This window comes from Callithrix jacchus, chromosome 9 (genome assembly GCF_049354715.1).
Source record: "Callithrix jacchus isolate 240 chromosome 9, calJac240_pri, whole genome shotgun sequence".
NCBI lineage: Eukaryota > Metazoa > Chordata > Mammalia > Primates > Cebidae > Callithrix > Callithrix jacchus.
In genome coordinates this window covers 29,460,001-29,475,522 of record NC_133510.1, presented here as the reverse complement: position 1 = coordinate 29,475,522, position 15,522 = coordinate 29,460,001, and the positions used below count along the sequence as shown (strand labels likewise).

Here is a 15,522-nt window from a genome sequence, read left to right as displayed (position 1 = left end):
GGAGTGCAGGAGATTCCTGGAGTAGTTTTAGTAATAGTTTTGTAGACATGACAGTAAAGAGTAGCATTCTGCTATATCTCTTACTCTTCTCCCAACCCATCCAATAAAAATCCATAATGTTCTCTGAAAACTCAGTATCTGTTTGCTTTACATTTCTTTAGAGTTTAACTCTCCAATATTCCATGTAAACTTTTAAAATTCAGGTATCAGCCAGGTGCGGTGGCTCACGCCTCTAATCCCAGCACTTTGGGAGGCCAAGACGGGCAGATCACGAGGTCAGGAGTTTTAGACCAGTCTGGCCAACATGGCAAAACCCTATCCCTACTAAAAGTAAAAAAAGGTAGCCAAACGTGGTGGTAGGTGCCTGTAGTCCTGGCTACTTGGGAGGCTGAGGCAGGAGAATCGCTTGAACCCAGGAGGCAGAGGTTGCAGTGAATTGAGATGGTGCCACTGCACTCCAGCCTGGGCAACAGAGCAAAACTCCATTTGAAAAATAAATAAATAAAATAAAATTCAGGTATTTAATGGATTTGGAACCCTTAACTACTTTTCACCTTCAAGTGATTATTGCAACCAGCTTCATTCATAATTATATTAAAACTTTACCTTGAACCACCACCACAGTTTATAGCTTTTATGACCCGAGTAGTTAGAGAGAAAATAGAGTTGGAATGAAGAATAGTAGATTAGAGAGAAAAATAGACTCTTTTGGATAGATGGAATTATGAACACTTATATCTGTTGTCTTAAAATCACACATTATTGTGTGTATTTAGTAATTAAAATTAATTTAAGGAAGTGCTATCCTTTTTCCTGTGGCTGCTAAATTCACCATTTTTTCTTTTTTTCTTTTGTTTTTTTTTCGAAAGGCAATCTCTCTCTGTCACCCAGGCTGCAGTGCAGTGGCAGGATCTCAGCTCACTGCAACCTCTGCCTCCCGGGTTCACGTGATTCTCCTGCCTCAGCCTCCCAAATAGCTGGGACTACAGGCATGTGCCACCACACTCAGCTAATTTTTTGTGTTTTTAGTAGAGACGGAGTTTCACCATGTTAGCCAGGATAGTCTTGATCTTCTGGCCTCGTGATCTGCCCACCTTGGGCTCCCAAAATGCTGGGATTACAGGTGTGAGCCACCACACCCAGCCCAAATTAACCATTTGTATGTGTTGCCAATAAACTTGGTTAATTTTATGTATTGAAAAATAGAAATAGACATTGTGAATAGTGAGTAGTAGTACATTTGGATTTTGGTTTCTGGGTGCATGTGTGTCTAGGCAAGATTGCAATCAATGATTTAATAGTATCTAGGTAATATCTTAAAAACACAACAAGAAATGCCTCCTTGTAGCAAAAATTAGTATGTATAACAAAACTCAAGTCATATTTCATATTAATGAAATAGCATTGTGAGTTCGGAGAATTAAACGAAATCCCAAAACTTAAAATGTATTTACTGATTTTAGTCTCACAATAAAAGTATTTTGTAAGTATTTATATAGATGCATGTGAATGGAAATTAAGTATATAACTTACTCTTTCAGACATTCTGTTTTATAATTCAGTATTTAATTACTTTGTTGATTAAATTTTATTTTAAAATGTTAGTTCTTTCTGAAGGAATATTAATTTGGAATACTGGATATATATTACACATTAAAAACTGGTTCAAATATACATATGTTTATATGACAGCCATAAAAAAAATCAAATTCTAAGAGATCTCTACTATAGATCTTAAAAATACTGATTACACAAACATTTGAGTTACTAAGTAATAATTGAAGCCTTTTAATACCTTCTTTGCTGCCGAGATTCCAGCATTCTCTCTCATTTCCATATTGTCTATTAATAAAGGAGAATGAAATATGACTTCCTTCAGTTTTGTGTCCTTTGCCACCTACCCACATCATAGGGTATATGCTGGAGAAGTGAGGGACGGGACTTAAAAACCTGTACAGACATATAAATGTGAACTTAAAAGGCAGACTTACTAAAACTTACAGAATTTGAACTGTTGGATTGGATATGCTTGAGTTATATGTAATATGAAATCTAGTAAATGAGCAATTTATAAAAGTATAAATTAAGTATACAAGTACAATAGAGTATGGTATTTGTTTATAAGATTATGTTCTATGGTGTTTTTAAATGATACTTCATTCACTTTCAAGAGATTTTCAGTCAGCCTTCATTGAAGGTAGGGAATTAGGAATAAGGGATGTTAAAACAAATTACCAAAAGTGTTCAGTATGACTGATGATTCTACTTGGAAATATAAGCAGAGAAATTTTTGAAATAGTTTCAAAATATACTTGAATACATCCAAGTGTCTACTACTTTTATTTTTCATAGGTGGTTTCAGACACCCTCACAGGTTTTCTACCATGCAGCAACTGAACATGGAGGAAAAGATGTATATCCAGGGCAATGTCTTTGGGAAGGTTGTGAGCCTTTTCAGCGACAGCGGTTTTCTTTTATTACCCACTTGCAGGTACACCTTTAAATACTGTTTGATCAGTAATTCATTTGACTACATTAAGGATTTTGATGTGCATTCTCTTACTTCCTCTTTCCCAAAAAGGATAAGCACTGTTCAAAGGATGCCCTGCTTGCAGGATTAAAACAAGATGAACCAGGACAAGCAGGAAGTCAGAAGGCTTCTACCAAGTAAGGAAAATGAGTTTACTTCCTTTTGTACATACAAAAAGAAACTAGGCAAAACACAAGAACAGTGAAATACAACTTAGCATATTAGGAGGCCAGAAACCTGGGTTCTAGTCCAGCTCTGCCATGAATCAGCAATGTAATGCTGTTCAAATTGCTTAAATTCTCTTGCCATCACTTTTCCTTTTGGCTGGACATTGTGGTCTGTAAAGTACCTTTAAGCTCTAACACTGATGCTGTTTTGATAAACTAGTCAGTCATTGGAAGTAATGACAGATGATATATGAGAAATGCTTTGTATACTAAAAGTGTGTTTGGTTCTTTGTCCTGTAAGAAAGTAATCATCTATTTGATAATGGCAAAGAGATTTCATATCTTGTAATTATTAAAATACATATATACACACACACACATACATAACACTAGTTTGCAGTTTAAAGATTGCTTTTATGAGGCCGGATGCAATGGCTCACACCTGTAATCCCAGCACTTTGGGAGGCCGAGGCAGGTGGATCACCTAAGGTCAGGATTTTGAGATTAGCCTGGCCAAGATGGGGAAACACCATCTCTACTAAAAAATACAAAAATTAGCTGGGGATGGTGGTGAACACCTGTAATCCCAGCTACTTGGGAGGCTGAGGCAGGAGAATTGCTTGAACCTGGGAGACGGAGGTTGCAGTGAACCGAGATTGCACCATTGTATTGCAGTCTGGGTGACAAGAGCAAAACTTCATCTCAAAAAAAAAAAAAGATTGCTTTTATGTTATCTTATTTGATATTCAGAATTAGCTTAAAATAATTTAATATTCTGAATGAGTAAAAATATATCAGAAATACCTCCACTTCTCAGATGTGAAAAGAAATACTGAAAGTCATGCAGCCAGTTACAGTGTCAGAAACAGGGTTTTCTCATATATGAGTCAGTATTCTCCATTGCTGTCTCCAGAGAACACACAGATAATGATGCACTTTATCTGCTTGGCCAAAAAAATCTACAGTAGTTTGAATCTTATTTTACATAAAATCATCTCAGCACTTCTTTCATTTTGTGTCTTTCATAAAGAACAGAACTATAGTGAAAGTATTAAGTAATGTTGAAATTTAAGATATGTAAGTAACAGTTTGAAATGTAGTATTTAGCATAATTACATGTTATCATACTCTCTTTTCTGGGAGGACCAGTATCAGTATGTCTTAGGTAATATTACTTTACTCTCAGGTACCATTTAGAGAAATTTTGTAGCAAAATTTATAGGCTGTTTTCTTCTTTGTTAAAATCTTCACATTATATCCAAAGATGAGAAAGCTATAACTTTGATGCTATGTTGAATTTGCCTTGATTGCATACTTGCCCAGTACAGTAACTTTAAAGATGGAATAGCTGTTGTTTGCTTTAAAATTGATAGATTGGAAAATAAAAGACTTGAAACTTTACCTTGATACTAACAGCTCGTTCGCCTAGGCTGTCAGCTTAAAGGGGTTGGCAGGATGGTCATAATTGTACGTGTGCTGCAGTATCATGTTAACTATCTCTCTCTCTCTGACCAATTTAGGCAGCCAGCTGTAGGGGGCACAAGCTCAACTCCTAGAGCACAAAAGGCCATTGTGAATCATCCCAGTGCTGCACTTATGGCTCTGAGAAGAGGATCAAGAAACCTTGTCTTTCGAGATTTTACAGTAAGCATGGCTTGAAACCCTTATCTGTAAAAGTCTGAGCCCTGTATGATTTAGATCTTATTCTTCCTTCCCTTTCTTTTTAAGGATGAAAAAGAGGGACCAATAACTAAACACATCCGACTAACAGCTGCCTTAATATTAAAAAATATTGGTAAATATTCAGAATGTGGTCGCAGGTGAGTAATCTGTTTTCCATACCCAAAATGAATTTAGTTTATTTTATTTTTACATATAAGTTAATAAAATTAGATAACTGTATTTTCCTCATTGTTTTTCTTATCAATTTTTCAAGTACATCCAAAAATTTATGCCAGGGTCAGGCCATCATGAGCTCTTAAAAGTCAAAAATAAATAGTTAACACAGCCAAAACGTGGTCCTTTAAGTTGTTTTATTAAGTTAATTTTTCTTACTGGCCATAGAATTTAGGATAAAGAGTAGCTCTACTGAAGAGGAAACTTAGGAGTTTATTGGGGGAGAACAAAGAAATTGATCATTTGGATCATGTGGAGTCCAAATGAAATTTAGTTTGACAGTTGCATTTTCATGTACTCATCAAAGTCATAAATAATGTTAAGGTGTGTGTGTAATACTATGAAGTTTTAAAAGTTAACTTTCCAATGGACTTACAGTAACAGAAAACTGAGGATTTTGTAGATCTACAGAAACCAGGAGAGAGAACTCATGAATTCCTGAGAGAAAGAATATAGAATATTCTGTCAATTCCTTGTCTTCTTTAGTTACTTTTATAGAATTCCTCCTACATCTTCAACTGACCTGTCTTGGGCTGCGTCTCTGAGAAGTTGTCCTCAGATGCATCTTGTGTTCCTGATAGTCACTTTCCATCTCAGGCTCTCCTTTCACATATTAGTTCTGTCTCCTTAATGTATTTTGAATTCATGTTAGTCCTTTCCTACATCCCTGTTTTATCTTGTTTTAGATCTTTTATATCTGTGTGTCTGTCTGTGTGTGTGTGTGTATTTTATTGCACTTTAGGCTCTGGGGTACATGTGCAAAACATGCAAGACTGTTGCATAGGTACATACATGGTAATGTGGTTTGTTGCCTCCATCCCCCATCACCTATATCTGGCATTTCTCCCCGTTATCCCTCTCCAGCCTCCCTACCCCCTGCTGCCCTTCCCCTATTTCCCCTCAACAGACCCCCGTGTGTGATGCTCCCCTCCCTGTGTCCATATGTTCTCATTGTTCAACACCCATCTATGAGTGAGAACATGTGGTGTTTATTTTTCTGTGCTTGTGTCAATTTGCTGAGAATGATGGTTTCCAGATTCATCTGTGTCCCTACAAAGGACATAAACTCATCATTTTTTATGGCTGCATAGTATTCCATGGTGTATATGTGCCACATTTTCCTTGTCCAGTCTATCATCGATAGGCATTTGCGTTGGTTCCAGGTCTTTGCTATTGTAAACAGTGCCGCACTGAACATATATGTGCATGTGTCTTTATAATAGAACAATTTATAATCCTTTGGGTATATACCCAGTATTGGGATTGTTGGGTCAAATGGAATTTCTATTTCTAGGTCCTTAAGGAATTGCCACACTGTCTTCTTCAATGGTTGAACTAATTTACACTCCCACCAACAGTGTAAAAGTGTTCCTATTTTTCCACATCCTCTCCAGAATCTGTTGTCTCCAGATTTTTTAATGATCGCCATTCTAACTGGTGTGAGATGGTATCTCAGAGTGGTTTTGATTTGCATTTCTCTAATGAGCAGTGATGATGAGCATTTTTTCATATGTTTGTTGGTCTCATAAATGTCTTCTTTTGTAAAGTGTCTGTTCATGTCCTTCGCCCACTTTTGAATGGGTTTGTTTGTTTTTTTCTTGTAAATCTGTTTTCGTTCTTTGTAGATTCTGGATATTAGCCCTTTGTCAGATGGGTAGATTGCAAAAAAATTTTTTCCCAATCTGTTGGTTGCCCATTCACTCTACTGATTGTTTCTTTTGCTGTACAGAAGCTCTGGAGTTTAATTAGGTCCCATTTGTCTATTTTGGCTTTTGCTGCCAATGCTTTTGGTGTTTTAGTCATGAAGTCCTGGCCTATGCATATGTCCTGAATGGTTTTGCCTAGGTTTTCTTCTAGGGTTTTTATGGTGTTAGGTATTACGTTTAAGTCTTTAATCCATCTGGAGTTAATGTTAAAATGTCAGGAAGGGGTCCAGTTTCTGCTTTCTGCACATAGCTAGCCAGTTTTCCTAACACCACTTATTAAACATGGAGGCCTTTCCTCATTGCTTGTTTTTGTCAGGTTTGTCAAAGATCGGATGGTTGTAGATGTGTGGCATTGACTCCAAGGCGTCTGTTCTGTTCCATTGGTCTATATCTCTGTTTTGGTACCAGTACCATGCTGTTTTGATTACTGTGCCTTGTAGTATAGTTTGAAGTCAGGTAGTGTGATGCCTCCAGCTTTGTTCTTTTTGTTTAGAATTGTCTTGGCTATGCGAGCTCTTTTAGTTCCATATGAGGTTTAAGGTGGCTTTTTCCAGTTCTGTGAAGAGGGTCATAGGTAGCATTGAATCTATAAATTACTTCGGGCAGTATGGTCATTTTCACAATACTGATTCTTCCTAACCATGAGCATGGAATGTTTTTCCATCTGTTTGTGTCCTCTCTTATTTCCATGAGTAGTGGTTTGTAGTTTTTATGATATTTTTTACAATGACCTTTAAACTGAATTTTCCAAGCGTAAAAACTGGTTTCAGTTATAAAAGAAGAAAATGAATTGGACTACATTGATTTAAGATTTCTTTAACTTGAAGGTGAATAACATTTAAAGCTAAAGTTTTAAAAGGTATTTGTAATGACAAATGTTAGTATTTTATCAAGTATAAATGAACAAGAAAAAATGTTAACACTTGAGTCAAGTTGTTGTTTTTTTTTCCAGAAAAAAGGAATGTAAAGGTTTAGTAACCATATGAGAATACCAGTGTCTTCATGATTTAGTTCATAACATTTCTTTCTACTTTTCTTTATTTCCCTCCTCACCCCTTATTTTTGTTTCATAACCTACCTTTCAGTGAAACTGAGTTGCATGCAAGTTCCTAATCACATTGGGCTCTTTCAAGTCACACTTTGTACCTTTGTTCCAATGCTCATACTATTCTCTCTGCCTAGAATACCCTCCTCCCTGTGTTGTCCACCTGTTGAATATCTGCTTACCCTTCATGATTCAGCTCAGACATGAGTTTCTTTGTGTAGCATTTCCTTTGCTCTATTCCCCTTCCCTGCTGAGCTTGTTCTCCATTTTTATAACATGTCTATCTTAAGACTTTTAATCTCATTGTTTTGAAAATGGTTTTTTATGTGGCTTTTTCCCCAACGGAACTATGTGCAGAGACTTCCTCTGATCAATCTTTATAGCTTGAACACTTAGCACAGTACCCAACACATTATAATCTCTACCTCCTATTCATCCTTTAAGATTCAACTCAGTGGTTACTGCTTCCTTTCCTGACATCTTCCTCACTACCTTAATCCTGACCTGGAGTGTAGTACATATTCCCTACTGCCCCATGCATTGCATGTTACCACCTTAGGTGATGAGCTCTTTGAAGGTAGGGATTTAACTATTTTCGTCTTTGTATCTTTAGTGCCTAGCATAGTGTTGGCAATATGAAACTCATTCAGAAAGTATTTGATTGATAACAGGTGGTGGGAAGTTCATTTTTTCCTAGGAATTTGTGTAGAAAATTGGAATTCTAAAAACAACTTTGTAATTTTTTAAGGGCCTCTTCTTGACATTGAAATTGCATGTTCTTAGGCTTATAGCAAAGCTTCTTTGCCTAGATCTAATAAAATGTTGAGCCAAAAGTTTTCATTTCACTGGTTTTGTTTTGTTGATTTTGTTGTTTTATTTAGGTCTAAACTTTTCAAGTATTTTTGGCATCTTCAGTTCCTATGACATTAGAATAGTAGAATCATACGAATTAAGATAATCCATTAAGTCTTTATATTCACTCTCCCAATCCAGGTTGAAATCTCCAGTGTAGAACTTCTGCTGAACATCTCCATTGCTGGGGAGTTTTGCCTGAACAAGAATACTGGTAGAAAATCTGGCAGAACCCACATGTGTGGAGAGAGTGAAAAATCAGACAGCTGCGAAAGAGAATTCTCTCTTGATATTTCTCTAGTGGAATAATATGACGCTGGCCGTTGTAGCTCATGCCTGTAATCCTAGCACTTTAGGAAGCTGGGGCAGACAGATTCCTTAGCCAGGAGTTTGAGAGCAGCCTGGGCAACATGGCGAAACCCCATCTATACAAAAATTTTTTAAATTAGCTGGGTTTATGGTGTGCATCTGTGGTCCTAGCTATTGGGGAGGCGAAGTGGGAGGAGTACTTGGGCCTGGGAAGTGGAGGTTGCATGGGCGACAGAGTAAAACTCTGTCTAAAAAAAAAAAGAAGTAATGTAGAGTGTGATCTTTTAAACTAAAGAAAAAGTTGCTGGGTACTGTGACTGATGGTAATCCCAGCACTTTGGGAGGCCAAGGTTGGCAGATCACGAGGTCTGGAGTTCAAGACCAGCTTGGCCAACATGGTAAAACCCTCTCTCTACTAAAAATACAAAAATTAGCCAGTTGTAGTGCTGTGTGCCTGTATTCCCAGCTACCTGAGAGTCTGAGGCAGGAGAATTGCTTGAATCCGGGAGGCCTCTGAGATTTCAGTGAGCTGTGATCATGCCACACTGCATTCCAGCCTGGGCAACAGAGCAAGACTCTGTCTTTAAAAAAAAGAAGAAGAAAAAAAAGCAAATAAGATACATGGAAATATACCCTCGTTATTATAGTAGAATATCCTGAACAGTAGGAAAATGTCAGCAGTTTTTTATTTGAAATTCAGAATCTCATAGTTTGAATAATGCAAAATGTTTAATGCATCTCATCTCCATTCTGATTAAGCTTGAGCTCTCAAAAAATGCATTATATTTGCCTTCTTTTAATGTATCTTTAGGGTGTAATACAGGGTCTTATTTAAAAATCAAATAGTATGTTTCTCCAATGAACAATACAAAAACAAAATTAAGAAAATGATTCCATTTATTTATTTGTTTATTGAGACAGAGTTTTGCTCTTGTCACCCAGGCTGGAGTGCAATGGCGTGATCTTGGCTCACTGCAACTTCCACCTCCCAGGCTCAAGTGATTCTCCTGCCTCAGCCTCCCAAGTAGCTATGATTAAAGGCACCTACCACCACACCCGGCTAGTTTTTGTATTTTTAGTAGAGATGGGGTTTCACCATGTTGCCCAGGCTGGTCTTGAGTTCCTGACCTCTAGTCACCTGCCTGCCTTGGCCTCCAAAGGCCTGGGATTGCAGGTGTGAGCCTCCGTGCCTGGCCAGAAATTCCATTTACAATAGCATCAAAAAGAGTAAAATACTTAGGCATTGTCTTAATCAAAGATGTAGACGATTTATACGCTGAAAGCTATAAAAGATTACTGAAAGAAATAAAAGAATGTATAAACAACTGGAAAGATTTCTCATTCATGGATTGGAAGACTTAATTTAGGTGAGATGTCAGTACTCCCAAAGTGTCCTACAGATTCAATGTGACCCCTGTCAAAATCCCAATGATTTTTGAAGAAATAGAAAAATTCAGTTAGGCGTGAGTGACATGATTTGAGGATTGCAGATGCAGTTTCCTGTTTTTGTCATATAGACAGGGAAGCTCTACTGCAGAGTTGGTCAACATACCTAAAACCCAAAGAACCTTCTGTAAGAAATGTGGCAAGCATCAGCCTCACAAAAGTGACACCGTATGAGAAGGGCGAGGATTCCCTCTATGTCCAGAGAAAGAGGTCCTATGATTGGAAGCAGAGTGACTGTGGTGGGTAGACACAGCCAGTTTTCCAAAATAAGGCTGATGTGGGTTGGCTGTGTTCCCACCCAAATCTCATCTTGAATTCCCACATGTTGTAGGAGGGACCAGGTGGGCAGTAATTGAATCATGGGGGCAGGTCTTTCCTGTGCTGTTTTCATGATTGTGAATAAGTCTCACAAGATCCGATGGTTTTAAAAATGGGAGTTTCCCTGCAAAAGCTTTCTTCTCTTGTTTACTGCCATGCGAGATGTGCTTTTCACTTTTTGCCATGGTTGTGAGGCCTCCCCACCCATGTGGAACTATTAAGTCCAGTAAACTTCTTTCTTTTGTAAATTGCCCAGTCTTGGCTATGTCTTTATCAGCAGCATGAAAATGGACTAATACAAAGGCTAAAACTACAAAGAAGATTATGCTAAGGCTAGAATGTGTTGAGACTAATGACAAATCAAGAGGATGCTGGCCATTAAGAGATGTAAGCATTTTGAACTAGGAGAAGATAAAGAAGAGAAAGGGCCAAATGATCCAGTTCTAAATTTTGGGATATTTTTCTTTTAATTTTGAAGAGAAAATGTTGAAGCTATAGAAAAACTACCTGTAGAAATATAAATACAGGGATGATCATACTCAGAAAAACAAAAATTTATACTAGAATTCATACGTAATCTCAAGAGACCCTGAATAGCAGAAACAATCTTGAGAAAGAACAATATTGCAGGACTCCCGCTTCTGATTTACTGCAAAGCTAGCATAATCAAAACAGTGTGGTACTGGTATAAAGACAGCCATAGAGACCAATGGAATAGAACAAAGGGCCTAGAAGTAAGCCCTCACATATACGGTCAAATGATTTTCCATAAATGTGCCAATTCTTCACTCAGTTACGAAAAGATAGTCTTTTCAACAGATGGCATTGAAAAATTTGATATGTATATCAAAAGAATGAAGTTGGACACTTACTCTATGCCATATATAAAACCTAAACATAAGAGCTAAAACTGTAAAACTCTTAGAAGAATAGGGCAAAAGCTTCATAGTACTGGATTTGGCAGTGATTTCTGGGGATATGACACCAAAGACACAGTCAACAAAAGGAAACACAGACAAACTGGACTTCGTCAAAATTAAAAACTTATACATCAAAGGACACTATCAACAGAGTAAAAAGACAACCCATAGAATTAGAGAAAATAATTGCAAATCACCTGTCTTGATAAGAAACTAATATCCAGAATATATAGAGAATGCCTAGCTGCTATAGAAAACAGTAGGGCAGTTCCTCAGAAAAACAAACAGAATTATCTGTTTGACCAAGCAGTCCCACTTCTGAGTATATTCACAAATGAACTGAAGGCAGGGAATTTTTTTTAAAGATATGTATACACCAATATTCATGGCTGTTATTCACAACAGCTAAAAGTTGGTGTGGAAGCAATGTGTCTATTGATGATAGACAAAATGTAGTGTGTACATACATTGGAGCATTAGTATTACAAAGGAAAAAATTCTTTTTTATTATAATTTGCATATAGTGAAGTTCACTCTTTTTAGTGTACAGTTCTATGAGTTTTTGAGTTTTTTTAATCCTTGAGGCAGGGTCTCACTCTGTTGCCCAGGCTGGAGTGCAGTGGTGCGATCATGGCTCACTACAACCTTGACCTCCCCAGGCTCAGGTGATCCTCTCACCTCAGTTTTTGTATTTCTGGTAAAGACGAGGTCTTGCCATGTTGCCCAGGCTTGTCTTGAACTCCTGGACTCAAGCAATCCGCCTGTCTTGGCCTTTCAAAGTGCTGTGATTACAGGCGTGAGCCACTGTGCCTGGCCTACAAAGGAAAAAAGTATCTGACTTATGCTCTATATTAATAAACTTTTAGGACGTCATGTTAAGTTAGCATGACACAAAAGGACAAATATATGGTATGATTTCACTTACGAGATTCCTAGAAGAGTCAAATGCATAGAGACAGAAAGTAGAACAGTGATTACCAGGGGCTGGGGGGAGTTACTATTTAGTGAGTAGAGTTACATTATGAGGTGATGAAAAAGTTCTGGAGATGGATAGTGGTGATGGTTGTACAACAGTATGAATGTACTTAATGCCACTGAACTGTACACTTAAAAGTGGTTTAAAAAAATGGTTAAAATAGTAAGTTTTATGTTGTGTATGTTTTGCCACAATGGAAAAAAATGAAAACACAACAAAGGAAGGATTTGGGGAAAATGGGAAGTGACTGCTAATGGGTATTTGGTTTCTTTTAAAGATGATGAAAGTATTCTAAAATTGATTGTGGTGATGGTTGCACAATTTCGTGAATATACTAAAAATGAGTGAATTTTTGTTGAAATGAGTGAATTGGGCCAGATGTGGTAGCTCATCCCTGTAATCCCAGCACTTTTGGAAGCCGAGGAGGTCAGATCATCTGAGGTCAGGAGTTTAAGACCAGCCTGGCCGGCATGGCAAAACGCTGTCTTTACCAAAAAATACAAATATTAGGCAGGAGAATCGCTTTAACCCAGGAGACAGAGGTTATAGTGAGCTGAGATCACACCACTGTACTCCAGCCTGGGTGACAAAGCAAGACTGCATCTCAAATAAATATGTAAGTATGTAAATAAATAAATAGATAGTATAGTGTGTGAATTATACCTCACTGAAGGTGTTAGAAAAAATAAATTTTAAAAAACCAAATAGTTAGTGCTATAAATCTTAAAACCAAATAGTCACCTACTTCACTCCCTCGCCACCTCCAAGAGGGTTGACTGCAACAATCTGAGCTAATGCAGTTGCCTTCATTTTTTAAAATAATATGCCTATGTTACTATTTCTAAATGTATCTAAGTTTACACATTACTTACTGACTCCCCTTTGAAGGAATTGGATATTCTTAAACCTCTCTTCTTCCTACTTTCCCTTTTCCTCATCATATTATTGTTCCATCACAGGCTGTCACTAAATCTTAAGTCAGATATTATTGTTGGATTGTTTGATGATGAGCCAAGTGCTATACCATTTTGTTTTTATTTCTCTTGTTCTTTTTTTTTTTTGAGACAGAGTCTCTCTCTCTCTCTCTCTCTCTCTCTCTCTCTCTCCCCCAGACTGGAGTGCAGTGGTACGATCTCAGCTCACTACAAGCTCTGCCTCCTGGGTTTAAGTGATTCTCCTGCGTCAACCGCCCGAGTAGCTTGGGCTACAGGTGACCACCACCATGCCTGGCTAATTTTTGTATTTTTAGTAGATATGGGGTTTCATCATGTTGGCCAGGCTGGTCCCAAACTCCTGACCTCAAGTGATCCACCCACCTCAGCCTCCCAATGTGTTGGGATTACAGGCGTGAGCCACTGTACCCGGCCTCTTTCTCTCTTTGTATTAGGCCCATAAAAAGCATGAGAGTCATGCTTTTTGCTTGGCTTTTTATGGGCCTAATACTGATTTTGCCATATATTTTAATCAATGTATTTCAAGCATATCAATAAGCTGTAAAAATACTGAAACACAGTTGTTAAACCTCTATCAGACTTATGTTTTTAGAATTTTTTTTTCCTTGCAAACCACGCTTCTACAGTCTAGAGCCTTTCTGTAGTCGAGACTGGTTACTGTCTGGACCTGGTACACAGCTCTTCTCAGGAATTAGCTCCATGTTGAATCCCTTTTTGCTGAGTCCCATTTATTTCCTTTTCTTGTTTTACTCTGTCATCATGCAAAAGCAAATCCTTCAATATTTAAGACCCTGCATACCTAAAAATGTCTGTAGTCTATCTTACTCTTGATAGTTGTTGGCTATACATCACATTATAGATTGAAAAACCATTTTCCTTTAAAAATCTGAGAGCATTGCTCTGGTGTATTCTAGCACCAGCGTTGCTGTTGAGAAGACTAGTGACATTAATCCTTTGCATGTGATCTGTTTTTCCCCTTCTAGAAAGTGTTGTGATCTCTTTATTTCTGAATATTCTGAGGTTTCATGATGATGATGTGTCTTCAGTGGGTGTTTTGTTATTGTTTTTATTGAAATCATTTCATTTTGATGGGTCCTTTTAGTCTGGAGATTTATATTTCTCAGTAATGGGAACTTTTATGGTGTGTTTCTTTTTCTTTTTTCTCTTACTAGCTTTCTGTTTTCTCAATCTATCTTTTGGAAATTTCCTTCATTTTTAAGAGCTCTTCATTGGTTTCCAGTTGCTACTACTTTATAACATCCTGTTCTTAGTGGTGTTTTCTCATCTCTCTGAGGATATTTACACTGGTATTTTTGAAGTTTTTTCCCCCACTCTGTTTATGGTCACTCTTTCCTTGTAATTCCTCAAATTTCTGAGGATTTGGGGATTTACTTTTTCCCCCACCCTGAGAGAGAGTCTAGCTCTGCACCCAGGCTGGAGTGCAGTGGCGTGATCATGGCTCACTGCAGCCTCCAACCTCCTCAGCTCAAGTGATCCTCCCACCTCAGCCTCCTTAGTAGTTGGGACCACAGGCACATGTCATCATGCCCAACTCATTTTTTAATTTTTTGTAAGGTGGGGTCAGTGGGGTCTCACTATATTTCCCAGTCTGGTCTTGAATTCCTGATCTCAGGTGATCCACCTGCCTTGGCCTCCCGAAGTTCTGGGATTAGGACAGGCATGAGCCACTATGCCTGGCCAAAAAATAAATTTCTTTTACCCTTGGTACTGTTTTGAGGAAAGAATGGAAATAAACTTGTTTAAACTTGTTTTCCTAGAAGCTGATTTGTATCCTAGTTTTTACTAGTGTTGCTTAGAAATTACTTTTATTATTTGTTAAGGATATTAGAGTTACTCAATGTTTTTTCTTTGTCAAATTATCTAAAAAAAAATGAATTTAGAAGTTGGAAGAATATCATTTTATAAAAAAAGTAGGCATTTTTTTGTATTAAAACAGTGCTTAAGTATTTAAAAACTTAAAAAAGTAAACATGAATTTATATAAAAAAAATTATTAGTTATTTTAAAATCATCTTAGTGGTTTCAGTTTATTCTTTCCAGTTTTATCCATGCAGTATCCAAACAAAAGAGTACTTTTTAACATGTGGCTATCAATTTGAAAAATATTATGATTTTGTTAATTTTTTGAAACTAGTCTTTTTTCTTTCTTTGTTAAAATGTTCATTGATTGTTGGGGAAAACTGATTTCATTTTATAAAGTTATTTTTATTTTGTGATTTTTTTTTTTTTTTTTTTGAGACAGAGTCTCACTCTGTTGCTGAGGCTGGAGTGCAATGGCATGGTCTCGGCTCACTGCAATCTCCACTTCCCCAGGTTCAAGTGATTCTCCTGCCTCAGCCTCCCAGGTGGCTGGGATTACAGGTGCCTGCCACCACACCTGGCTA

General features: G+C 37.4%; 1 protein-coding gene across 2 annotated transcripts in view; it reads left to right on the top strand.

Moving 5' to 3' along the window:
• Positions 1-15,522, top strand: part of ARID2 (AT-rich interaction domain 2) — a 193,342-nt gene that overhangs the window by 172,502 nt on the left and 5,318 nt on the right. For both annotated transcript variants that reach the window (XM_035255747.3, XM_078338858.1), the window contains 4 exons: positions 2,353-2,491; positions 2,582-2,667; positions 4,218-4,341; positions 4,426-4,517. In XM_035255747.3, the coding sequence (XP_035111638.2) occupies positions 2,353-2,491; positions 2,582-2,667; positions 4,218-4,341; positions 4,426-4,517 (441 nt within the window). The remainder of the gene's footprint in view (positions 1-2,352; positions 2,492-2,581; positions 2,668-4,217; positions 4,342-4,425; positions 4,518-15,522) is intronic.